Here is a 26,972-nt window from a genome sequence, read left to right as displayed (position 1 = left end):
TTGACACACAGGTGCATCAACTGTTGTCTGTGTGTTCTGCAGCTGCACACACGCTGACTGCTGATCAGGAAGGTTGGTAACAGCTGGCTGTCTCTGTGGCTGCTCAAGAGGCTCCTTCGCAACTGAATAGGAAGAAGATGGCTGTGTCTGAGCTGGCATCACACAAAGCCTCTTGGCCTGTTGATCTTCCTGTTTAGGTTCAGATGCTGCACAAACAAACACAAACAAAAACACAGTAAGTCTTCTTTTGTTAACAGATTTCCGTCTTCTTTTCATCACATTTCACATGAAAAAACGTCGTAATTCCCAGAAATCTCCTCTCACCTGTGCTCGAGGTGCGATTTCGTGTTCTCTTCCTCTTTTTGCCCTAAAAACAAAAATATGAGAATTTTCATCAGTTGATCCAAACTCTGTGCACTGGTTGTTTCATTATTCAGTGCAGTGATGGGCACATGTATGAACTGCATGTTAGCACTTTGGACATACGTAGTTTTCTTTGGTGGACCAGTCTGGATGCTCTGTGGCGTGACGGCATCTCTCGCTTTCAGCCTGATCAAAATATATTACTGCCTACAGGTTTATTTAAATACTGCAGATATATTTTAAAGTACATTTTTCTGATCATTGCAGTCTCTTGTAAATCCGGTCCTCCCAGCTTCTCGTATGGATTTCTCCCCATCTGCATCACTGGCCTCCTCTGCTGCACCCGTCCAGCTCCAGGCCACTTTTGTCAGTGACACTGATGAAGCACTGCTGTCAGTGGTGGAACAGCTTGACCCCCTCCTCACTTCTGAGCAGTCTCAGCAGCCCTCCTCTCCACTCACTGGTCATCACCTAATTCAGACCAACCCTGCTTCTCCTGTATATACGTCTCTATCCACACCATTTAGCTCTTCTGCCACATTCTTTCAACACCAAAAAGAGCCTATTGGTTTCGCTGACATTCAGGAAGACATGTGGTCACTCCTTAACCACCTCCCTGCCGCTCCACAGCCGGATACATTCTCCTTTCCTAACATTCCTACTCTGATTAGCCCTGCTTCTCTGGAGAATTCCTCTCCATCCAAATTGCTGGCCTCCCCTGTTGCGCCCACTGAATGCCAGTCAACGCCTCCCTTCTTCAGCCAAACTGTAAAAAGTATGATGTCGCTACTTAACGACCTCCAACCTGGGCCCTTTGCACAGCCTCTACAGCCCTCCTCTCCTCAAGCAGACTGGTTCTGACCATAATCAGATCAGTCCTGCACCCCCCAAACCACGGCTACCTTCTGTAATAAAGTCTTAGCTCACTGCAGTCTTTCCTCTCTTTCAGAACTGCTTGCCAGAAATCTCTCCATGTGTGTGTGTTTGTGTGTGTGTGTGTGCACATGTGTACAGATAATCCTTGTTTTGGTGTGTAAATAAAGCTTGATCAAAAAGTAAGTCAGCTCTTGAGTCTGCTTTTGGATCAGCCTCTTGTATGAACCCTCTGGGTTTGTGATGATATCACTCATATAAACCCTTTAAATAAGGCTGCCATTCCCTGGTGGTATGTGGTCTCACACACTGAGGCAACGAGAGACCTTTGGTACTTTATGCTAGGGAAATGGCCTCCAAAATCCAGTGGCAGTGTATCTGTTTATGTAAAGCTTTATACCTGGCTGTCAGCAAAGCAGACGAACAGTCTATCAGATAAATGCACATCCTGAATCTGTTTAATGAAGCAGCACATCACAGGACACAGAGACTTCACAGGGCTGCTGCATTCCATTTGTAAAAGAGCACTGGAAAGAGAAAACACACCTACACTTGCCGTTCATAGGCACACAGCTCTTGTAAATTAAGCCCTCACACTTTTGATCATTGCCAGTGTAATAAACAGTATAAAATAAACAGTGTCAATGTGACAAAAAGATTAGTCTGGTCCTAATTCAGCCTGATTGCTTTGTTTTGTTTTTTTTCAGACATCCCTCCACACACACACACAGGCTGTGCTGGCTCTGTCACTCTGGCACAGCTGACTGACACATAGGTCATTGCGATGATGTTGTTTATTATATTGCTCTCTTTTTTTTTGCTTGTTTTCTCTTTTTTCTTTCTCAACAGGTGATCCAGGTGATTGATATCTGTATTTTTTTGTCTGTTTGTTTTGTTGGTTTTTGTTTTTTGCCCTTTATCTTTCCCTCTTTCTTTCTCCCTTTTCTTTCCCCCAGTCAAGTCTGTCCCGTGTGTAGCAAGTGAAAATAAAATAAAATAAACAATAAAAGCAAAGGTGAATCAAATAGACCAATACTGCAAGGCTGGGATAGTCCATTTGGTAAAGTAAATCCGTTGGGCATCTTTCTTCGCCTTTAATTCTGATGGCAATAGAACCAAACGGGATAGGTGAAAAAAAAAAGTTTGTGTTTAGGAGTTTTGTCTTTGGGCTTTGGGATGAACCGGTTTTTGTCTGAGTGTGTGGCTGGGCCTGAAGTACACTGGGATGTCGTGCTTAGAGAAGACTCTCCTGAGTTTTTCTGATAAACCGGCTACAGGGATGACAATATTGTTAAATCTACCAGTTAACGCTTGCTTGTTAGTTAGCTTAATGCTTATTCTTATCTTCGGCTTATTCTTAATTACTTTTAATCATTTTTAATTATTTTTTTGACTGTTTTATCCTTACACTTAGTTTTCTTTTATGCTTTTATATGCAATTCTTTTGCTTTTGTGTTTTAATGCCATTCAACCTGCTAGCATGTTTTGGTACCTTGCCATAGACCTCATCCTTCCCTGTTACTTCATCCTACTCTCTTAAGCACTTTGGTACACCACTGGTTTTTAAATGTGCTATATAAATAAAGTTTGTTGTTTTGTTGTTGTTGTGTTTGTCTTTCGGATCCTTCCTAGTTGGGAGGATAGGGCTTAAAATCTGGGACTCTCCACCAGTTGCTTTTAGAACTGAAGAAGCTTCTCCAAACACTTTTCTTTCCAAGCTCCTTAGACCACACCAGACTACCTTCTACCATTGCTCTGTTGTCCAGTTCTGATGCTCACATGCACATTGGTGGTGGTTTTGGTGGTAGATGCAGGTCAGCACCCTGGGAGGTCTGCAGTTATGCAGCCCCATTTGCAAACTGGAATGCACTGTGTATTCCCACACATATCAATTGAGCTATCAGTAATTTTTAAACCAGCATCAACTTTTTTGGCAATTTGAGCAACATTAGCTTGTCACAGTTACTCCCTGTGTGCATCAGTGAGACTTGGCCAGTGATGACCCTGTCACTGGCTCACCACTCTTTCTTCCTTGGACCATTTTGATAGATACTGACCACTGCAGACCAGGAAACTCCTACAAGAACTGCAGTTTTGGAGATGCTCTAACCCATCTAGTCACATCACAATTTGGCCCATTTTTCCTGCTTCTAACACATCAACTTTGGGACCCACTTGTTCGCTGATATAGCCCACTCACTAACAGTTGCTATCATGAAGAAATATCAGTGTTATTCACTTCACCTGTCAGTGCTCATGTTATACCTGATCAGTGAATTGCACTGGAGCAGCCCTTGAATTTATATAAGAGTTCATAATTGAACCACTTATTTTAGTTGTAAATAAACCGGTGATGTGAATGGTTAAATAAACCATAAAGCCATAAATAAAGTCAAACACCACAGTCTGTTTTTTTTCAAACCAAAGTTGTATTCAACACATTTGTAAATATCATGTTTACAGAACATTCGGATTGTGTACAAGACTTAACTCTTCCACCAAAGAATGCAGTAATACCAGCAGAGAGCCCAAGTGAGGGGGGGTTGTCCCACTCCCGCTGCAGCGAAGATGACAGATCAGTTTTAAAGGTGGTGTAAGTTGGCGGTGAGCGTTATTGTTTCAGGACAGCGACTCGAGCTCAATAATGTCTCAGAAGGGCTGTTTGAACGGAACATCAATTATTCATCCTCTCATATGTACAGTCTCTTTGACAGCTGCTTCACACGCTCCCGTCAAATCTGCTGTATCAGTGGAATCTGTCTCCTCATCGTCCTTCTCCGTCAGCAGAGGACGGCGCGTGCACCAGACACAGACATCCGTTTTTCGATTCAGGGACCGAACTCACAGGGACCGGAGTAAATGGAGCGTTTTGTCAAAATAATTTACGGAAGACTATTTGTGAATCACACTTAAAGTGAAAGGTTTTTCTATTTCTCAGCCAACAAAGTTCACTAATACACAGAAGCATTCAGAGAAGGGTATGAAAAACAAATCTGCAATTGTGGATATTTAACACATTTTACTATAAAAAATACGTCATTTATCAAATCTCAGTAGAATTGTGTTGGAAAGTAAAACCTTTCACATATGATGATGGAAGGTAGTGCAATATAAGAGATCATATGGTAAACTTCAATGAACAATTCATTCCCATTAAATGCAAACTTGACCTTAAAGGGGACCTTTTTGCTTTTCCTTCTTTTCTATCACACGAACATATTTTATGTTATTCACTATGTCAAGGAAGGAAATCATTTTCATGAACTAAGCAGGATACGGTAAGTAGGCATTATTTTGAACTGTGAATCGTACGACGTTGCTCATTTAAGAGTTCAAGAATAAAAATACGGAGTGAGAATGAGCAGAATGGGTCCCCTTTAAGAGCATTTTGTCCGAGGCCAGCAGCTTAGCTGAACCTACAAAACCATTTACTAGAAGGTGATTTGCAGCACACGCTAGTTCCCAATTGGAAGCTTGGTTGAAGCTACAAGGAATAGCTGTTTGGAAAAGTAACCGATTAAACTATTCGTTTTACTTTTCTGGATTAGATGACACAGCTATTTTCCACAAACGTTTCATATCATCGCGGCAAAGTGCTCTTCCCAAAATTGGCACTCCAGCGATGCACTGTCTGATATATTAAGTGGAAACATTTACATCTAAGTTCTAGGGTGATAAAACTATTAGTGATTTAATAAATTTGTTGAATTTAAAATAAATAATTGATTTAATGCTAATGGAGTTTTTCTTTAAAAAAAAAAGAAATCCTTAATGACTCAGTATTTTAATATAGAGTTGCTTCTAGCAAGCTCTTTTTTTCCTTTTGGTTGTTCACAATAAAATATACAAAGTTTTTTTCAAAAGTTTCTCCTAATAAGATCTCAAATTTGAAATATGTATTTTCATCTTTTTCAAGTTCAGCCCTCATTGGTCGGTGGATATCGAGGCATCATCTACTGGTAAACAATTTTTCTTCTTCTTCTGTAGTTTAAGCAACAGTTCTGTGCTCCTCCTTCTTAAGCACACATTTAAGTGTGAAACTTCCGTCACAGTGGTTTAAAAACATCACGTCTCTCTGTAAACCCCGAAAGCTGTCGGCAAACTCTCCTCCTCCTCTCATCTGAAGGTGAGGCTTTAAAAGAAAATTTACCAAAAAAAAAAAATAAAGTACAGTCTACAGTTTTTTCTCTCCACTCAGACGAAATCAGCTGCGTATTGCAGAAACATCATGAAAAGCAGGGAATGTCCAGAACAGCTGCAGGTCGCCCAAAGTGCCTCGGGTTATAGCAGCAGCAGGAGCAGCAGCAGAAATGCAGGCAGGTCAGAAACGCCCGTCCTTAGATCAGGACAGGGTGAAAACTTTTTTTTGTTTGTTTTTCAACTTTTCTTTCAGCTTTTCCAGAAGCTTCGACGACCAGAAGGAACCCTGCCGCCCTCTCCTGCGGTTTGGAGGTTGAACACTAGGTGGTGACACCTCCTCGTGATCAGCTGGAGCTGCTGGAGCTACCGCCCTGCTGCGCCTTTGATGCTGAAACAGAAAAAACAAAGACATTCAGAAATGAAATTCTGTCTCAAGATATAATTTGAAAGCATTTGCGCTTTGTCCGGGGTTCGTTTGTACCTGTGAGGTCTCTGAAGCGTCTCTTGGCCTCGGCTCGCTCCTCAGAGTCGAAATACCAAACTGTGATGGCGTACCTGAAACACAAACGGCAAGAACAGTGTCTTCAGTGGTTGCCATTGCTGTCTGTAACGACCAGTGTGTGTTAATAAGGGTTACGTTTTTGCTAATTAATTTGCCATGTTTTAAGGAAAATTACAACACGTCTAACAAATGCCAACAAAGGCAGATGGTCCAAGTCATCATGTCTGTAGTAGTTACAGGAGAAGCTGCCTCATGAATTGGGGTACTGATGGGTTGGTTGGCGGGTTACCTGGTGGTATAGGAAGGCTGCACTTCATGTGGGTTCCTGCGGTCTGACCAAAAGAAGAGCAGCCTATCAAAAAGTGGCTTGATGTCTGCCACGTACGACTTCCCTTCTGGAAAGATCCTGAGGATGCCGCCATGCTCCTGATAAACAACAGCAGGAAAGACAATTTAGTGAAAGTTCTTTTTCTCTCATTTCTATTCACTCCTGTCCCCAGACAGAAACCAATAATGTGCAAATATTCACATCTTAATTCAAATCAGTCGCGATCACTTCCTCTGATTTTATCAAGTCAAAGGAAGCAAAAAAACATTTCATGTTGATATCATCAGAGATCAAAGTCAGAAACTTCACTATTCACTCAGCTCACAATCAGACTTGAAATCATAAAAAGATTCGAGATGGTGATCAAACACGACAAACTGAAAAGAGGGTTCGATAAATGAATAAATGAATAAATTGTAATAAGCACCTTGGCATTCCAGTTCTTGTTGAGGTAGTAGATGCAGGTGATGCAGCGTCCATCACAGTTGGGATTGTCCACGTGCTTGACATAACCCGCCCCATTTCCTGGGTAACACGCCACCATAGCCTAAACAGACACGCACAAGCAGAAATAATTAGAGCACTCCTGTGTCACTACTACCACAAAACCCTGCTGCTTTAAATGCACTTCACCACGAGCTCGGACATCATAGAAAGTGCTAACATTAACTGCTATTTTTTCTCATGTGTCTCATATTTGACTACATCACACAGATAAATAAATAAAGTTTTTGCTTCACAGATTTATTTACGAAACACAACGGAAAACAGCACATACAAACAGAATTGATTAGTTATTACTTGGTTACTTTTGATTTTTGTTACCACCGATATTGTAATTATTGATAATTGTGGTTCTCATCAGTAGAATTTAACTGAGGCTTTGTAAACTTGTGAGCTGTCACAACTGCTGCTCACGTTTTTCCAAATTTTTACAAATCAAACCATCAACACATGAATCAAGAAAGAAAAGAAAAGAAGTGAAGTTCTGAAACTGGAGTATAATGGAAGGAACTGATGAATAGTAAAAATACTAAAATATCAGGAATAAAATTGTAGTGTTAACAGAGATAACAGGAAATAAAAATGTACTAGAGTGTTCTTTTAGTTTAGCACAATCTGATGTAATAAGATGACCATTTCCTATGGCTTGTTTTGGAAATATAATAACATAATATAAAAACAAGTAATGCTGAACGAGTACAGTGGCTGATATAATCTTCGAAATAAAAGCTGGCGCGTTGAAAATCTGTTATGCTGACACAATTACACATACTTCCTCTATGTATGTGCGCACCAATGTAGGTGTGTGTGTGGTGGTTATTTACTAATATTTCTCGTGTCCAGATGCGCTTGTTGTGGTTGCATGCCTACACACCGAGTCGCACGTACACACATGTATGTGTACATATGTGTGTGTGTGCGTACGTGCTGCCAGTCAGTATTGGGAGAAAATTGGAACAGCCGCGCTTGTGGTTACAGTATTGATAAGAGGCCATAATAGTTTTGCAAAGACCGACAGATTTCCCAACACAACCAGGAATCCTGACGTCACTGAGATTTTGGCCCCATCATCTATTTGTTCCACTATTTTTTGAAAATGAGCCATTTCTTTTTACATGTTTAAAATGAAAGAAATACTAAAACTAGAATACTAGTTCTTACAAACCAGTGCTTTGACTAGAAAGTCCTCATAATTAATTGCTTCCTCGAAGCAATAAATAAAAATAAAATAATAAAAATACAATAAATATTCACAGAAAACGAGTTCATTTCAGTTAAAATGGAAACCTTTTCCAAACAGGACATGGGAGGTGGGAGCTAGGGGGGGGGTTCCCTGCATCCCCTCCCTGCAGCGCTGCGACCTCATAACCCCAGCAGGAAGTGTCTGATAAGCTCAGAGTAAGAGACGAGACTGTGAGACGTGAGACTGTGTCTCAGAGTCCACAGAAAACAAAGCACAAACTGTGATCCTTGCCGATGAAACAAAACCCAGTGGTCACAAACAGCTGATTCTGTGCTACTCAGGTTAGATCTGCTCAGACTGCCCACTGCAGCTAAACAGCTACATCTAGCATTTCACAGACTGATATTATTATTTACTTGGGCTTGCAGTAAAACACACCTGCCCCTTTAATTTTTTCCAAAACAGAAAAAAATATTAAAAGACAATTTATTAAAGTTTTGTGCAAGTTTCCATGTTTCACCATTTGGCACTGAAAAATCAATCATTTTTTCCAGAATGTGGACCCTACTTTACAAATGAAAGAAAAAAAGAAAAGGAAAATGACGTTAGAGAAGATTGATGCTTGTTAAAAACACATGTTCCTTAAACGCGCCAAAACAAACATCAGCAGCACTGATTTATGTCAAAGCGTGTTATCTTTACCATCTCTCTGACGTCAACGTCGTCACCTCACCCCGATGATTACACACAGACTGCACGCAAGCCCCTCGACCAATGCCTGTAGCTCAATGTACGCACATGTCCAAGACATGAGCGTGATTTGCATTTATTCGCGGAACCTCGATAGCAGAAAATTATAGAGGCAAAACGGCAGCAGTCACGCTGTCAACGTGCTTGCCCCTTTTCTCTGATGGGATTTTATTGTGAACCCCCCTTATTGTCAAACACATGCGTGCAAAGGCCTTCTACACCTTTGCACGCTCCATAGAATCTCATGGAAGCGAACATCCTGTTCACTTCCTTTCCTTTACGATTATCAACACACATGCCAGTTTATACAGGAAGGTCACAGTGCAGATTAACCCCAGATCCAATAGACCATTCCCTCGATACATCAACGACAACAGCAGCACACCTTTAGCAACCTTACTGACATCAACATGTACCACCTGATGTCTGTGTTTATACACCCGTTGCATGCAACCATGTAGACGCCACACCCCTTCCCTTTTGGGCGCTCTCGCTGTGAAACGCCCCTCTCTATTGCTTTTCATGAGAAGGGGATCGGGATGGTGGGTGGGTGCAGAAGTCAAGCCCCCGTCAGTGTGTGCGAGGGACTCCAAACGTGCACGCAGTTTCAGGCCTCCCTGGCTGCCAGTGACGACAAACCCCTAGCGCTGATAACGAGCGGCTGACCTGCTCCACAGGCTCGCTCTGAGGGGAAGTGGAGAAATCACGCAAGTTTGTTTACACGCCGCCACTAGGGCACGTACACACACACACACATACAGGCTTCATCATCATTACCGTCATCGTACAAGTGAGTTCCTGTAGAATGAGAAAAAAATAAGCGCAGTGACAGAGGAGGGGGGCTGAGCGGAGATGAAATGATACACTGTGAGAGGAAAAGGGTTGAAAACAAAAACGCCTTAGAACTGTTTTTCAATTCAACTTTATCTTATCTCTCTAGCAGAGGGAGATGCAGAGAGGGGGGAGGAGAGGGGCACGGGGAGATGTTGTGCAGGTGTGGTGATGTCTGTGCGGTTGTTTGGCAGGTTTCCAGCCAGCTGATGGTTTAATGACAAAGCTACGTGTGGCGCGTGAGGCTACAGCGCGTCTGCAGCGCCACCGACATCCAGCAGCAGTGATTCTGCAACTTTTAGCAAACCCAGTCCAAGAGGTTTTAAGACCTTTTTAATGCCTCACAGATACTGGAGCTAGACTGCTTGGCTTCAACCACCTAACAGACTGGTGTCAAGCAATGCTTGGAGTTGGGTTTGTCTACTACTTTGGGTGCAATCTTTGATTTTTAATTATGTCCAGCTGCTTGTATCATAATCAGAATTGTATTTCAAACTATTATTAAAGGTTTTTTGTGTCCTTCACACAAAAGACAAATCCTGCTGTTTATTCTCCTGCATCATCTCCAGCTGTCTGGGTTAGTTGTGTGTGTGTTGTTGTGTGTGTGTGTGTGTGTGTGTGTGTGTGTGTGTGTGTGTGTGTGTGTGTGTGTGTGTGTGTGAGCGTGTGTGTACGTGATGTAGCGTCAGTGCTGACCCGTTTTCACAAGAAGCGATTGAAATCAAACAAGGGCACCAAAAAAGTGACTAATATTAAACAGAAGGAATGTGTGTGTGTGTGTGTGTGTGTGTGTGTGTGTGTGTGTGTGTGTGTGTGTGTGTGTGTGTGTGTGTGATGAGGATACTGTATGTGTGTGCTGAGGAGGAGTGAAGGAAGAATTGAATGTGTACGTGAGAATGTCCACTGCTACACGCGCATACCTTCACGCCCACTCACACGAATGGGCGTGTATCTGTTCTGCTGTGTCTGACTTTCCGAGGAACAATGTCTTTATAGGGACATTTTTGAAAATTTAAGACAGTTTGGTCGCTCCTTGCTTTGGGATTTAAAACTTTAACAAGAACTTTTTGAGAGTTAGGCTTAGTTTTAAAGTTAAGGTCGGGGTCATTCGAGCCCAAGTGATGCTGATCTCAGAGAAAAGGACACAGACACAGTCTGGCATCCATCAAACACTGACTTGATGTTGTTATTTCGATAAATTAGCTGACTAGTTGTTGCAGGCTTTTGATATCATTTATCTAACATATTTTTCCATCTGTGTAAAATAGAATATCTGTAAGTGACTGACTAGATCTCCCCCTTTCTGTTGAGTTTCAGTTTTTCTGCTCTCCTGTAACCAAAATGTAAAGTCTCACATCTCTTAGATATATTTAATTAGATTTTTAGAAATGTCAAACAACAACAACAACAACAAAACAAAATGTGAATTTTTGCAAATCAGATCCAAATGACATTGAGGTATTTTAATAAAATGCAGTCTCAGTCTTGGAGTTCATCTAAGTGCCACTTGGGGCTGGTACTAAAAAGGAGTCAATGCCCATAGACTCCCATGTTGAGCATTAAAAGCATATCCTAGTACAAAAATTGATTTGGCTGGTTTCCACTTTCATAAAACTGAGTAGGGGGAATATGTTTATGACACATCCACCTGGATTTTTATATTAGGAAGATGCCCACACTGATTGGGACACCATACAGGTAGTCATGGGGTTTGCTAGGCTTGCTGTGACTATAGACGTGAAATTATGTTACGAGGTGACAAACCCTTCAAATTTTTCTTAAAATGCAGCTCATAAATGTCTTTTTTGCAGGATGAATCAAGGAGATCCCAAGATTCATTGCGGATTGGTGGTTTGGACAGTCCAAGCAAAGTGATCAAAGAATTCTCTTTTAAATGTAAGCACATTTCACTCACCGATCGAGCAGTGCCGATGTTAAAATTACTGAATTTCAAATTCTTCATTAAGTTACATTTATGACGCGAGTCGTTACTTATTGCGGCTCAGGTCCAGCAGTCTAAAAGCCTTTAAAACAAAAAGCAGCTTAAATTTTTAATTTAATCTTACACAGACTGTGGCAGTGTTATAGGTAATGAATACTACCGTCTTAATTTGTCTTAGGACTGCAAATGTCTAGAGTCAGGGGAGACTGAGAAACCCACTGATGCAAAACTTCTTTGGTGCTTCAGAGGAGAGGTGATGAGATAGAGGTTTTCCACTGCTGATGAGCCTCTGGGACAAATTCATCAATGTGCGAGAAAAGGGAAGAGAAACTGGAGTCTGGAGCACCAGCTTAATGCGTGAGCTGTTTTCTACCAGTCCCTCAACTATAGAAAATTTTAAACCGATTCCTAAATATTTGCTACCTATATTTAAAGCAAGTATCAGCAACAAAATGTCCTTGAAGATAAGTGTGTGTTTCCCCCCCACACACTTATGATACAACAAGATTTTCTCACCCAGTTTACCCTTATTTTCACCTGAAACACACAAAATGATCACAATTTTATTTAGTTTTCTAACATTATTTTTAATATTGCCCTTAAACAAAAGTAACTAAACCTTTCGTTCAAATATAGTGGTTTCAGTAGGTTTGTCTCTCAGATGTAGTATTTTAGGTACAAAGCGATATGAAACGGAAGTAAGTAAATGTATTTTGATCAGTTAAATTCCACCTCCGGCCATTTTTATGGAAATGTATGAAAAATATACATCCTATAATAAAATAATCCATTTAATGTAGGCCCTTGAATATTTTATTATACTGTGCCAAAGTGAAACGACATTAGTCACACAAACTACACTAACTGTTTACTGACTAATTGTAACACTACTGTTAGCTAAAGGACACAGCTTAATAACGTTGTTTTTACATGTGCCAAGTACATCACAAAATCTAAAAGTTCTCCAGTAAAAGTAAAACAAATTAGATAAAATAAAGATTTTCTCTAGCTGCTGTGCACACGAAACAGTGCGTTGTATTTACACCATCTCACTTAAGGGCGCCTTAGTTTCAGCCTTCAGTCTTCACAACTTGCATTATTATTCCTACAATACTGCTGTTCATTATCTGTCTGAGAGTTGTAGAGTTATAGTTGTTAACACATTAATAAAACTTTAGATCTACTTTGAACTGCATTGTACTGCATGTCAATTCAGCAGTTTATATACTGCTAGTAAATACAATATTGTTATTATTATGTGGAGGCTCGTTCTGGGTCAATGCCCACAGGTTTCTGTTCAGGTTAATAGGTAGAGACGATACATGTAAAAGCTGAGAATGGTACTCCTACGACGGAACCGTAATCTTCACGCCATTAATCATCACAGCAGCGGAGAACACCCAGAGGACCTGACCTGATGTCGTAAATTCCCTGCCCTTCCTGCACCGTGTTCTGGTTTCTGAAACACTGGCTCAGGGCCCAGAATTGGTCAGTTACTGAAATACTGCCAAAAGGCCAACAAGTTACTGAGAAAAAGAAGAACGTCCAAGCACAACAGAAAGAAAGAAAAGGATAGAGGAAATAAAGCAGAGCTCCAGTCAGTGCCTAGTGATTAAAACAGTCCGGAGTTATGTAGAGTCCACTTGAGCTCACATCTGCCTTTTTCACAACTAACAATTTGCTGTAATAAATACCAATATTAAAACCACTGTCACAGCATGCCATGTTTTTGTGCAAGAGCTTTGGTGTGTTTACTTCTACGCATGATGCACCTTTCCACTGAGCAGCTAGAGGAGGAGAGGATGTGAGGAGTGTGTGATGAGCCAAGCTGTTAAATGAAAGAAGGAAGGCCTGAGATAAACAGCATCTCCTGATCTCAGCATCACTTATAACCAGCTGGAGTCCAAACCAGCGCACAGCTTCGGCACAATGCCACTGCTGACAGTGGGGAGTGACATCTCCGTTTTTATTTTAACCTGTGAGTTCCAGACACACGAAGTTTATTTTTAACTGCTGACTGGAGTTTGTTGATGGCGAAAACTACACGAAGCAAGTTATAAAGTCTTTACGGTCTACATCACAAATAAATTATATAAAAAATAGTTAAAGAATTTGTTACTTAACTAAAATGAGTTTACTAAAGTCGGCTTGAAACAGTGTACCCTTTTAAAAAGTACATATCTTATGATGCTTATTTCGGGGTTTTATTCACTTTAACTCTGAATAAACTACTCACGATGTGCTTTATTTGGGCTTTTTGGTTTTCAAACATTCGACGACAAACTACTCGTGGAAGCAGGTCTGATCGTGTTTAAAGATCGGTTCGTATTTTGCTTTCCTCCGTTTTGTCAGCTCTGGTCCTCTGCGTCTCCTGTTTGGTCGCTCCCGATCAAATACTGGCACATTTTGCCCCTTTATTAGCTTGTTTTTCTGAATCGTCACGATGGCTGTAAACCAGGATCGTGCCACCAGGCGGTTTCGCTTACCTGGGATCTTTCCCGAATCGCTTTGTTTCCCAGCCTCCCGGAGCAAAAGGAGATCAGCTTATCGATCAGGTTGAGCAAGAAGTTGATGGCCTCGCAGCCGCGTTCCGATCCGCTCACCCAGGCGATCTTGTCTCCACGGATGCTCCTCCGGTGGACTGCCGGGACGGATCCGGCCAGCCGGCCGTCCTGCAGAACTCCAGAGCGGTGCATGTCTTTCACCTGATCCAACACCGCGCCCCCGGCCAGCTCGCCGAGGAGTCCGTCCACGTAGTAGAAGCCGTATTCCTGCAGGGCCGGGACGACCTGCTCAAGAGCCAAACGCTCCAATTCCGTGTCCGATAAGTGTTCAATGAAAGGCATTTTAACTGTTGAGGTAATCTTGGAAGTTTAAAAAAAACGTACAAAAAGAAACGAGTCGCAGGTTCAAAGTTTTGGCTGTAAAATGATTGATTCGACAAACAGAGAGAGGGAAGCCCGTTTCGCCGTCAGCTCTGTTTCTGTGACGGTCTGAATTCAGTCCTGCTGAAGTCCAACAGTCAAGCACCGAGCTGACAGACTTCACGGAATACCTCTGAAGTCCTGCGTTTCTCCGCTCGCGTTTATCATTCTGCCCACGACACAGGCGATCAAGCGACTGTACAAGTACACCACATCCGGTAACGGATTTCACAATAAATGTCGCACTGCCTGACAAACCTTTTGCCTCTTGGTGTGTTTAATTTTTAACGGTGGTCGAGGGGATTGCTAGTTATTACAAGGGTGTCTGGAACATCAGTTCCAGAAAAAATAAAATAATAAATATCTGAAAGAATAAACCTTCAGCGTGGGACTAAAATATTTCAGTATGAGACTAAACAGGCTGCTATAGAGCATTTCTCATTAATTGCTGAAAACTAATCAATAATATGATCAAAAGACATTTTAACAAATCATTTTTGTACAAGTGATTTGTCACGTAAAATGCTAAATATTCTAAGCTCAGTAATAGTTCAAACTAATCTGTCGCTTTATATATACACTAAGCATTCTGATGAAATTCAACTGTATTGAAATTCGTCATGATGCTTAACTGTAAAACACAAAGCTAACTTTTAAATCAAATGCACTAATTCTGATATTGATTCGACATTTAGCCTTCAATAAGACGAATTCCTCTGAATTGACAATTGATTCTTGAGAGTTACGATAGTTTTATAGCTTTATTTTACAGGAATGCCGGCCTACTTCCGGTGGCATTCCTCTAGCTTTACAGTCGAGATCGGGGAGTGAATGTGCGAGGAGTGAGAGACGTGCTGGATGTGATGTCCACTGTGTGGGGGAGAGGTGAGGCTTCGTGACTTCCCCACTGCGTTTCTCTTTTATGGCCTCCTCTTACATCACGTGACGATTCGCGTGTCAAATCATTTTCACTTGAATTCCCACATAAAACAAGCGGTACACAAAAAAACAATGTGCCACAACAAGAAACCACGGCAGCACAAACTCCACACAGATCATTCACCTCGTTGTGAGCAACACAAAATATCACGCAGTAAAGTTGCCACAATGCGAGTTAGTTAAAGTTAAAGGAGCAGCAGTGGTTCGGTAACGTGCCCACGCGCTGGGCGTGCCCGTCGCCATTAAGTACTACGTGAGCTGCATGTAGCCCTCGCGCTCACTGCCTCCTCCCCTCCCTAACGGAAGTAAACAGTGAACGTGTACTTGACCACGTGCAGGGAAAATACAAAGCAGCTGCAACGGAAACTATCATGCAGCATACAGGATAATAATATTAAAATAAATAAATAAATATATAAATAATAATAACAATAAAACTACACCCATAAACAATTGAAGTGTATTACCGGGTATGTCTTAAAATCGTTCATCTTTAATTAATTATTTGCAGCAAGTTTAAATTCTAGTATTCAATAAAATTTTATTTATACAGCGCCAAATCACAACAACAGTCGCCTCAAGGCGCTTTATATTTTAAGGTAGACCCTACAATAATACTTAAATAATACTTAATACTTAACTTACCCCAGAAAATCATTACCAACAAAATACAGTTAAAGAAATAAAGTGGGGAAAAAACTTCTCTGAGCCCCCCCTCTCCAACAACATATAAGACTATGATTATGGTACTATAATTATTACAGTGGAGTGTCAGTGAGTAAGCAGAAAAATGCTGTTGCGGCTGCTCCAGGTGCTGAATGCTGCACACTTTGATTACAGAGACTCAAAAAAAATAAAGATTGACTTTATGTCAGATATTGGATTATTTGAACACATACTGGGAGAAGTTAAGCTGGAAAAAAACAAAAAAAAACAAATCAGGATTCCACAGACCTGCTGAGATATGTGAGCCCAACAGCTCTTTGCTTTTCATAAGACAACGGAAAGGTTTGAAATGGCTGGTTTAATCTACAGCATTATAAAATGTTGTATTGTTCACTGTGTAAAAACTTCCTATGATTACCACAAGCTGTAAACACGCAGTGTAGTATAAAGCACAATGTTACACTCTGAAATAATTTGGAAGTATAATTCAAGAAAAGTGTACTCAAGCACTGTAACCTCCTAAATGTTCTTAATTACTGTCAGGAAAAACATTTGAAATCTCTCACAGTAGTCCTTTAACACAAAGCACCATCCCAGACTGTACACATAAACTCCAAAGTAATCAAGAGTTTATTGAGAAATAGGTGCCCTGCCAATATTGGCAGTTATGTACAAATCACTGATAATAATAAAGATTCAAAGATCCTGAGGAAACACTAAAACAGAATTCCTATGGAATTAAATCACCTTCAGATATAAAGTAAGTGAGGTGCATGGGGATGTAGACGGAGTATGACAGCTACTAACCTTGTGCCTTCCTCTGATCTTGTGCTTCCCCAACTTCCCATCGGCGTAGGTGACCAGTTTGTCCATCTTCGACAGCAGGTAGCCGATGTTCTCGCAGCCCGGCTCGTTTCCTTCCACCCAAACGATCTGGTCTCCACGAATACTCCTAGTGTTGTCCAGGCCTCTGCTGGCCAGCTTGCCGTCCTGCATCTTCCCAGAGTGGTGCAGCTCTTGGACCTCTTGCAGAACCCGGTCTCCAATTTTGCTCCCGAGGAAGTTGTCAATGATGCACATGCCATAGGAGTTCATGCTGGGGATGATGTAGTGGAGCACCAGTCTGTGACTGCTGCGGTACCTCCGGCCTTTGGATCTGGGATGGGCGCTCCAGGGAAGAGCATAGGGTACGATCCCGGCCCTATTTTTCCCAGCCCCAGCCCTGGCTATATCTCTGACTGTTTTCCCGACTTCACTCACAGCTTCAATTCCAGCTTCAACCCCAGTCCCATTTTCTTGGATCTGACCTTTCATGTCTGCAACTGTAACACTGTTGCTGCTGGTCCCAAATGTAACGCCATCTCCAGTATCAAACCCTGTATCAAATCCAGCTTTGACACCAGTCCCAACTTGGGGCTCTACCTTGGCCCCCACAAAAGTGTCTCCAGGTCCAGTGTCAGCACTGCTAAACCTCCAGGGGAGCAGCTGATCTGCATGTCTGTGGTCATTATCATCATCATTGACCAGTTTGTGGGAGTCAGTTTTAATTTCTTCCTTATTCACAACCTTGGATAGAGGACTCATGTCTGCATGCGTTCCCATCCGACTTGTTTAGCTGCTCTACACTCTGCTGACTGTTTTATAGGAAAGCACAAAGCCCCCAGGAAAGAACAGGAAGACAGAAAATGAGCAAGCTGGTTTCCAAAATAAGAGTGAGAGTAAAGGCCACCTTAATAGCTACACAAACAGCCATTACAAAAATATATCAAAAAGTTGGAAAAAAAAGTATCACAAGAATATATGCTGGAAAGGACTTTCCTTCACTATCCAAAAACCATCCAAAATCATTTGTCGACAATGCTTTTATTTTGAAAGTTTTGGTCAGAAGTTTTTGTTGCATTGTACTTTAATGGGTTAGGATAGTTTTTGAAAGTCTAATAATAATAATAATAATAATAATAATAATAATAATAATAATAATAATGTTCTAGGTTGTTCCACCGTCTACCGTGACCTTTCTGGCAGGATAGCCTGTCTATCGAAGTTGTACTTTTAAACTTATTCAGTAAAATATAGGCGGACTGTTCCTCCAAAACATGCACAGTATGTCTTAAAACAGCTATCTGACGCGCATTTCTGCCAGCACCGCGCTGTTTGGCCGACTCCAGACCGTTTGTATCTGCCAAACGTAGAGTAAAGTCGTATTTTTTACGTTGTCATTAAAAAAATAAAAACAACATTTTCTCGGAAACAGCTGTCGGGGTAGTGTACCTGCTGGTTTTTCCCCCAGTCAAAAAGCCGTGTGAATCCCGTTACTGCTCCCAAAAAAGTCGCAGTGGAATAATCTGCTGTCACCTCGGAACGTACGTGACTTGCGGCAGATTCTAGTACAGAGGCAGCCTCGGATGACCGAAGCACGCACTGAGAGCTCGAGCGAAGCGTGCACGTTAGCTGAGACATCCCGAGAGTGCAGGAAGGGGCTGAAACATCACTGCTACTATGTAAAGACGCAGAGCTAAACTTTAAAGAAGTGACCATCACATTAATAATATCGGTTTGCTAATAAAAGCAACCCGTTCAAGTATGCCGATTTTCTGGTGACTGTATCTTACAGCCGTCGAACTGTACAATACCCCTATTTAAACGTGCATTGGTTAAGTTAGTTATCTGTTTAAGCCAGAGCGTTCTCACTCCCGAGGCGTAACATGTCGACGTTTTGTCTCGTCCCGCGGCGTTCCTGAGGAACGCGAAAGGAGACCTTCGGCGTTCTTATGGTACGCGGCGGGTTATGGCTGGAATCCAGTGCAATGACGCTCCCGCGGTAGTAGACGTTCCAGCCCTGTATTCCAGCCCTAAACCTAACCTTATCCCTAGCCCTGACCATAACCTTATTCCTGACCTTAACCAGGACTTTAATGATGTTAAATAGCGTGTTTCTAAGCGATTTGAAGAAAAAGAGCGAACATGTGTAGGTTCAGTCCAGACGGTTCTCATATTTCCTCTTTTTCCGAGGTCGTCATTTAGGAACGTGGTGGGTAGCCGAAAACGTAATATGGTGACGATTTGTCACCTAGCGTAAAATGTTACGCTTTGGGAGTGAGAACGGTTGGTTTAAGCACATTTAAGTAGAGAGAACCAAGAGATTTTGAGTAATTATCAAAAAGGAAGAACAAACCTCTAGGTTCATTTATTTAATGATAAATAAATGATTAATGATAATTTAATCCTCTTTCTCAGAGGAAGGCGTATAGATACGTAAACACGGCATAATACTATTTAGCTCTGGAAGGATCTAAACTTTAGATATCGCTATAAGTAGACATTAAGGTCAGGGGAGAAGATAAGGTGTGGTCAGGGGTGGCCAAGGTCACCACAGCAACTCTATTCAACCCACATATAAAATGTAAAAGTTTACCTTCATGAAATGAATGTTTTTGTTTGTTTGTTTGTTTGTTTAAAATTACAGACATTGATTTTTTTTTTAACAAAAGGATGTTAGAAAATTATGTTGTTGGTAAAGGTTCTAGAAGATGAATGTAAGTCAAAATGAGGTATCATATGCTACGCTCATCTTTATGGTGGAATAACCATGGAAATTTGAGCCAAAATGCACTTTTTGAATAATCCAGGGCATCAGCGTTTGTTTCTGCTCCTCTTCAACATGATCATTGAATTGGTGCCAATTTGCTATTGAAACTATGTAATGATACTGATGCTCAGAGTATGTTTTAGAAGAAAATTATGTTGAACGACAAGATTCTGGCTTTGGGTTGTGACATGTGGAGATGGTGTAAAAATGATTTTTCTGCAGTTTTTAACAGAGCTTAAGATCTGTTTTTCAACCATGAAAATATAAGACACGAGTGACCCGTAAGAATCTGCATGGCAAGCATAACAACAGCTCTTCAAATTCCCTAAATAAGTGAAGATGCTTTAGTGCTTCCCATATTATGTCCTTTAGGATACACTGGATGATTCTTTATGAAAGGAAAGGAGGTAATGCTCTCCTAATAAACCGTCAGACAATAAAATTTCATGCCATAAATTGCTGATTTGGTCTAAAGCAAACTTTCAGATACAGGCTGTATTAAACCCTTCACTGGACTCTGAACGTCACACTTTTGTGATCCAATCTACATTTTGTCAAGTTATTGCTTTATATGCATATTTATAGTAAATTAAATTAAAAATAAATAAATAAAATCTATAAATTAACATTTTAATAGTAACATGATTTCTTTGCAAGTGGTTATATGACCCTCATGAGAAAACATGGTGAGAATTTGTGGAGGGAATCATCTAAGACGTTCTTTTTGTAGTCCCTTTTAAGGACATTGTAGTTTCACCTTAAGAGACCCACATTAAAGATCAAGGAGCCAGTGTAAGGGCAATTGGATTCTCTTCACATAAATCCTTATAAATGCTCCTTAACATATGTCCTTGATCACATGATGTTAATCATGGCAATTGCTTTGGACTATTCCATTACAGCCATTTCATTGATAATGATAACTGTGTGTACATATGTTGGGTTTAAAACTTTAAATTACTTTTTTTTTTTAAATCTAAGACCAAATTAACTGAACAAAACCTGAACAGACAAACTATCAAATTCTTAGCTCCTGGAGACACAGGGTGTTTGGTTTGTTGTGGTTCATCATGGTTCTGGTCACACAGTAACATGTGTTAACAAGCATCTGCGACCAGAGAGGAGAGGACATTAGACCACTGTTACAGCACGATCAGCGGGGCCTATCGCGCGGTGCCCCGCGCTTCACTCGGACTTTCTGACCACGTCATGATCCACCTAATCCCCGCGTACAGACAGAGGCTGAAGCTCTCCAAACCTGTCGTGAGGACCAAAAAACTGTGGAGCAACGAGGCTGTGGAGGAGCTTCGCACGTGTTTGGAGTCTACAGACTGGGACACAATGAAGGCTGCTTCTAACAGCTTGGACGAGTTTACGGACACTGTCACCTCCTATATCCACTTCTGTGAGGACAGCATTGTGCCATCACGCACCAGGGTGAGTTATAACAATGACAAACCCTGGTTTACTCCTAAACTCAAAAAGCTGTGGCTGGAAAAGAGAAAGGCGTTCAGAAGCGGAGACAGGGACTGCTACAGAGAGGCCAAGTACAGGTTCACTAAAGAAGTGGACATTGCTAAACATCAGCACTCTGAGAAGATGCAGCAGCAGATCTCAGAGAATGACTCGGCCTCTGTGTGGAAAGGTTTTAGGAATATCACCAACTACAAGCCTAAAACCCCCCACTCCACTGACGACTTGCTCTTGGCCAACACCCTCAACGACTTCTACTGCCGTTTTGACGAGCCATCAGGCAGCCTTCACACCTCCAACGGCCCCAACAATAGAGGCACTTTGGACACTAATTCCCCCACCTCTCCCCCCTCCATAGAGCCATCACCACCTTCAAACCTTTCACCTACAACACCCCCCTCCTCACCCCACACAAAAGAGGATTTCACACCACCTCCTCCCACCACAACTCTTCATATTCATGAAGCAGATGTGAGGAAGCAGTTTAAGAGTCTGAATGCTCGAAAAGCTCCCGGCCCAGACGGCGTGTCTCCTGCCACCCTCAGACACTGTGCAAACGAGCTGGCCCCAGTGTTTTCTGGCATTTTCAACTCCTCACTGCAGGCATGTCATGTGCCTGCCTGCTTCAAGTCCTCTACCATAATCCCTGTCCCCAAGAAACCTAGGATCACTGGACTAAATGACTACAGACCCGTGGCTCTGACATCTGTGGTCATGAAGTCATTTGAGCGCCTGGTTCTCTCCATCTCAAGACCCTCACGGCCCCCCTCCTGGACCCCCTGCAGTTTGCATACAGAGCCAACAGGTCTGTAGATGACGCCATCAACATGGCCCTACACTTCATCCTGCAGCATCTGGACTCCCCAGGAACCTACGCCAGGATCCTGTTTGTGGACTTCAGCTCTGCCTTCAACACCATCCTTCCAGACCATCTCCGAGGCAAGCTTTCCCAGATGAATGTGCCTGATCCCATCTGCCGGTGGATCACTGACTTCCTGACGGACAGGAAGCAGCATGTGAGGCTGGGAAAGAATGTCTCGGACTCCCGGACCATCAGCACCGGCTCCCCTCAGGGCTGTGTTCTTTCTCCTCTGCTCTTCTCCCTGTACACCAACTGCTGCACCTCCACCCACCAGTCTGTCAAGCTAATCAAGTTTGCAGATGACACCACCGTTATCGGACTCATCTCGGACGGGGATGAGTCTGCCTACAGGAGGGAGGTTGAACGTCTGGTGTCCTGGTGCAGCCACAACAACCAATGGTCCTATCCCATCATGACTGACACCCCCATCACCTCTGTGGACTCATTCCGCTTCCTGGGTACCACCATCACCCAGGACCTGAAGTGGGAGCCCACCATCACCTCCGTCATCAAGAAAGCCCAGCAGAGGATGTACTTCCTGAGGCAGCTGAAGAAATTCAACCTGCCAACACGGACGATGATGCAATTCTACACGCAATCATCGAGTCCATCCTCACCTCCTCCATCACCGTGTGGTACGCTGGAGCCACTATCAGGGACAAACAGAGACTGCAGCGTGTTGTGCGCTCTGCTGAGAAGGTGATTGGCTGCAGACTCCCATCTCTGCAGGACCTGTACACCTCCAGGACACTTGGGCGTGCAGCTCGGATCTCAGCTGACCCTTCTCACCCTGGACACAGTCTGTTTGACCTGCTCCCCTCAGGCAGGAGGCTCCGGTCCATTCGCACCAGAACCTCTCGCCATAAGAACAGTTTCTTCCCCTCTGCTGTGGACACATGAACAATAACCGTATGACTGTTCCCACCCACTAACACATGACCCTACGCTGTGTTCACTGCATCATTCCATGTTTGGCACTGATCACCACCTGCACTCATGTATATATCTTTCTACGTAGCACTTTTAATTCTTATTCTTATTTTTTATTCTATTTAAGCGTAATTTATGACAGTATGTTTGCACTGAAGCACCGCAGCAATTTCCTAATGTTGTAAACCTGCTCAACATTTGGCAATAAAACCCTTTCTGATTCTGATTCTGATTAAAGCTGTAGCACCCAGATTACTTACAGCTACTTCCATGCAACTGATATAAGAAGGGATAAGCTGAAGACAGCTTCAACACTGTTTGTTGAAAAATAGTAACGTAAACGCACCACATTTTCTTGTTAGTAACGGTAACAGCGTTGTAACGATAGAAATAGTAATTAGTTAGATTACTTGCCGCTACTGAAAAAAGTAACGCCGTTATTCCCATCACTGACTGTCAGTCATGGATTGGCCTCCCCAGAGCCCAAACCTTATTAAAGTAGCATGGGGTTGAAAGAGCAAGAAACAAAAGGCAGCCAGCACCCAAAGAAGAACTTTGGATAGTCCTTAAAAAAAATCTGGAGAACTATTCTTGAAACTACCTAAGGAAATTACAAGAAAGCTTGCCTAAAAGAAATATTGCTTTATTGAAGAGTACAGGTGGCGATACCAAAAATTAACATTCAAGCTCATTAGAACTGTAACAACTCTATTTTTGCTCATATGCTGCTGTATTTCCATCTTTGACTTCTTCCATTTTCCTAGCAAAAAATAAAGAAATGAGGTGAAACTAGTCATTTTGTCCAGTACTGTAGATTTGCATTCTGCAGATGCTTGTTAACACATGTTACTGTGTGACCAGAACCATGATGAACCACAACAAACCAAACACCCTGTGTCTCCAGGAGCTAAGAATTTGATAGTTTGTCTGTTCAGGTTTTGTTCAGTTAATTTGGTCTTAGATTTAAAAAAAAAAAGTAATTTAAAGTTTTAAACCCAACATATGTACACACAGTTATCATTATCAATGAAATGGCTGTAATGGAATAGTCCAAAGCAATTGCCATGATTAACATCATGTGATCAAGGACATATGTTAAGGAGCATTTATAAGGATTTATGTGAAGAGAATCCAATTGCCCTTACACTGGCTCCTTGATCTTTAATGTGGGTCTCTTAAGGTGAAACTACAATGTCCTTAAAAGGGACTACAAAAAGAACGTCTTAGATGATTCCCTCCACAAATTCTCACCATGTTTTCTCATGAGGGTCATATAACCACTTGCAAAGAAATCATGTTACTATTAAAATGTTAATTTATAGATTTTATTTATTTATTTTTAATTTAATTTACTATAAATATGCATATAAAGCAATAACTTGACAAAATGTAGATTGGATCACAAAAGTGTGACGTTCAGAGTCCAGTGAAGGGTTTAATACAGCCTGTATCTGAAAGTTTGCTTTAGACCAAATCAGCAATTTATGGCATGAAATTTTATTGTCTGACGGTTTATTAGGAGAGCATTACCTCCTTTCCTTTCATAAAGAATCATCCAGTGTATCCTAAAGGACATAATATGGGAAGCACTAAAGCATCTTCACTTATTTAGGGAATTTGAAGAGCTGTTGTTATGCTTGCCATGCAGATTCTTACGGGTCACTCGTGTCTTATATTTTCATGGTTGAAAAACAGATCTTAAGCTCTGTTAAAAACTGCAGAAAAATCATTTTTACACCATCTCCACATGTCACAACCCAAAGCCAGAATCTTGTCGTTCAACATAATTTTCTTCTAAAACATACTCTGAGCATCAGTATCATTACATAGTTTCAATAGCAAATTGGCACCAATTCAATGATCATGTTGAAGAGGAGCAGAAACAAACGCTGATGCCCTGGATTATTCAAAAAGTGCATTTTGGCTCAAATTTCCATGGTTATTCCACCATAAAGATGAGCGTAGCATATGATACCTCATTTTGACTTACATTCATCTTCTAGAACCTTTACCAACAACATAATTTTCTAACATCCTTTTGTTAAAAAAAATCAATGTCTGTAATTTTAAACAAACAAACAAACAAACAAAAACATTCATTTCATGAAGGTAAACTTTTACATTTTATATGTGGGTTGAATAGAGTTGCTGTGGTGACCTTGGCCACCCCTGACCACACCTTATCTTCTCCCCTGACCTTAATGTCTACTTATAGCGATATCTAAAGTTTAGATCCTTCCAGAGCTAAATAGTATTATGCCGTGTTTACGTATCTATACGCCTTCCTCTGAGAAAGAGGATTAAATTATCATTAATCATTTATTTATCATTAAATAAATGAACCTAGAGGTTTGTTCTTCCTTTTTGATAATTACTCAAAATCTCTTGGTTCTCTCTACTTAAATGTGCTTAAACAACCCGTTCTCACTCCCAAAGCGTAACATTTTACGCTAGGTGACAAATCGTCACCATATTACGTTTTCGGCTACCCACCACGTTCCTAAATGACGACCTCGGAAAAAGAGGAAATATGAGAACCGTCTGGACTGAACCTACACATGTTCGCTCTTTTTCTTCAAATCGCTTAGAAACACGCTATTTAACATCATTAAAGTCCTGGTTAAGGTCAGGAATAAGGTTATGGTCAGGGCTAGGGATAAGGTTAGGTTTAGGGCTGGAATACAGGGCTGGAACGTCTACTACCGCGGGAGCGTCATTGCACTGGATTCCAGCCATAACCCGCCGCGTACCATAAGAACGCCGAAGGTCTCCTTTCGCGTTCCTCAGGAACGCCGCGGGACGAGACAAAACGTCGACATGTTACGCCTCGGGAGTGAGAACGCTCTGGCTTAAACAGATAACTAACTTAACCAATGCACGTTTAAATAGGGGTATTGTACAGTTCGACGGCTGTAAGATACAGTCACCAGAAAATCGGCATACTTGAACGGGTTGCTTTTATTAGCAAACCGATATTATTAATGTGATGGTCACTTCTTTAAAGTTTAGCTCTGCGTCTTTACATAGTAGCAGTGATGTTTCAGCCCCTTCCTGCACTCTCGGGATGTCTCAGCTAACGTGCACGCTTCGCTCGAGCTCTCAGTGCGTGCTTCGGTCATCCGAGGCTGCCTCTGTACTAGAATCTGCCGCAAGTCACGTACGTTCCGAGGTGACAGCAGATTATTCCACTGCGACTTTTTTGGGAGCAGTAACGGGATTCACACGGCTTTTTGACTGGGGGAAAAACCAGCAGGTACACTACCCCGACAGCTGTTTCCGAGAAAATGTTGTTTTTATTTTTTTAATGACAACGTAAAAAATACGACTTTACTCTACGTTTGGCAGATACAAACGGTCTGGAGTCGGCCAAACAGCGCGGTGCTGGCAGAAATGCGCGTCAGATAGCTGTTTTAAGACATACTGTGCATGTTTTGGAGGAACAGTCCGCCTATATTTTACTGAATAAGTTTAAAAGTACAACTTCGATAGACAGGCTATCCTGCCAGAAAGGTCACGGTAGACGGTGGAACAACCTAAAACATTATTATTATTATTATTATTATTATTATTATTATTATTATTATTATTATAGACTTTCAAAAACTATCCTAACCCATTAAAGTACAATGCAACAAAAACTTCTGACCAAAACTTTCAAAATAAAAGCATTGTCGACAAATGATTTTGGATGGTTTTTGGATAGTGAAGGAAAGTCCTTTCCAGCATATATTCTTGTGATACTTTTTTTTCCAACTTTTTGATATATTTTTGTAATGGCTGTTTGTGTAGCTATTAAGGTGGCCTTTACTCTCACTCTTATTTTGGAAACCAGCTTGCTCATTTTCTGTCTTCCTGTTCTTTCCTGGGGGCTTTGTGCTTTCCTATAAAACAGTCAGCAGAGTGTAGAGCAGCTAAACAAGTCGGATGGGAACGCATGCAGACATGAGTCCTCTATCCAAGGTTGTGAATAAGGAAGAAATTAAAACTGACTCCCACAAACTTGTCAATGATGATGATAATGACCACAGACATGCAGATCAGCTGCTCCCCTGGAGGTTTAGCAGTGCTGACACTGGACCTGGAGACACTTTTGTGGGGGCCAAGGTAGAGCCCCAAGTTGGGACTGGTGTCAAAGCTGGATTTGATACAGGGTTTGATACTGGAGATGGCGAT

General features: G+C 41.7%; 2 protein-coding genes across 4 annotated transcripts; both read right to left on the bottom strand.

Moving 5' to 3' along the window:
* Positions 1-9: 9 nt before the first annotated feature.
* Positions 10-1,228, bottom strand: LOC121815735 (transcription factor 7-like 1; the record flags this gene model as incomplete). The annotated part of the gene is made up of 4 exons (XM_042227851.1): positions 1,169-1,228; positions 487-570; positions 325-367; positions 10-206 (listed from the first exon to the last, which is right to left on the bottom strand). Coding segments are annotated over exons 1-4 (384 nt in total), but the record flags the coding sequence as incomplete, so codon positions are not given.
* A 1,231-nt stretch (positions 1,229-2,459) lies between these two features.
* Positions 2,460-18,370, bottom strand: egln3 (egl-9 family hypoxia-inducible factor 3). Of its 3 annotated transcripts, XM_042227856.1 has the most exons (6): positions 18,217-18,370; positions 16,753-17,579; positions 6,634-6,753; positions 6,168-6,304; positions 5,858-5,931; positions 2,460-5,764 (listed from the first exon to the last, which is right to left on the bottom strand). In XM_042227856.1, the coding sequence occupies exons 2-6, from the start codon at positions 17,545-17,547 to the stop codon at positions 5,721-5,723; spliced, it is 1,170 nt and encodes a 389-aa protein (XP_042083790.1). In that variant the 5' UTR covers positions 17,548-17,579; positions 18,217-18,370; the 3' UTR covers positions 2,460-5,720. The 3 variants fall into 3 exon arrangements, with proteins under 3 accessions (XP_042083790.1, XP_005941050.1, XP_005941051.1); XM_005940988.3 differs by having other exon boundaries at positions 16,753-18,369; XM_005940989.3 differs by lacking the exons at positions 16,753-17,579; positions 18,217-18,370 and adding an exon at positions 13,903-16,729 and having other exon boundaries at positions 2,670-5,764.
* Positions 18,371-26,972: the final 8,602 nt, after the last annotated feature.

The sequence above is a fragment of the Haplochromis burtoni genome, unplaced genomic scaffold, assembly GCF_018398535.1.
Source record: "Haplochromis burtoni strain Fernald_Lab_line unplaced genomic scaffold, NCSU_Asbu1 Contig_285, whole genome shotgun sequence".
In the NCBI taxonomy this organism is placed as follows: domain Eukaryota; kingdom Metazoa; phylum Chordata; class Actinopteri; order Cichliformes; family Cichlidae; genus Haplochromis; species Haplochromis burtoni.
Note: the sequence above shows the minus strand (reverse complement) of the source record. Positions and strands in the feature narration are given on the sequence as shown.

Bases quoted from the DNA above. Each gene is read 5' to 3' on its own strand.
- egln3 (XM_042227856.1), bottom strand. From the start codon at position 17,547: ATGGGAACGCATGCAGACATGAGTCCTCTATCCAAGGTTGTGAATAAG. The intron at 6,754-16,752 runs GTTAGTAGCTGT...GTGTCTGTTTAG, and splicing joins AGATCAGAGGAAGGCACAAG to GCTATGGTGGCGTGTTACCC. The intron at 5,765-5,857 runs GTACAAACGAAC...TTTCTGTTTCAG, and splicing joins ACGCTTCAGAGACCTCACAG to CATCAAAGGCGCAGCAGGGC.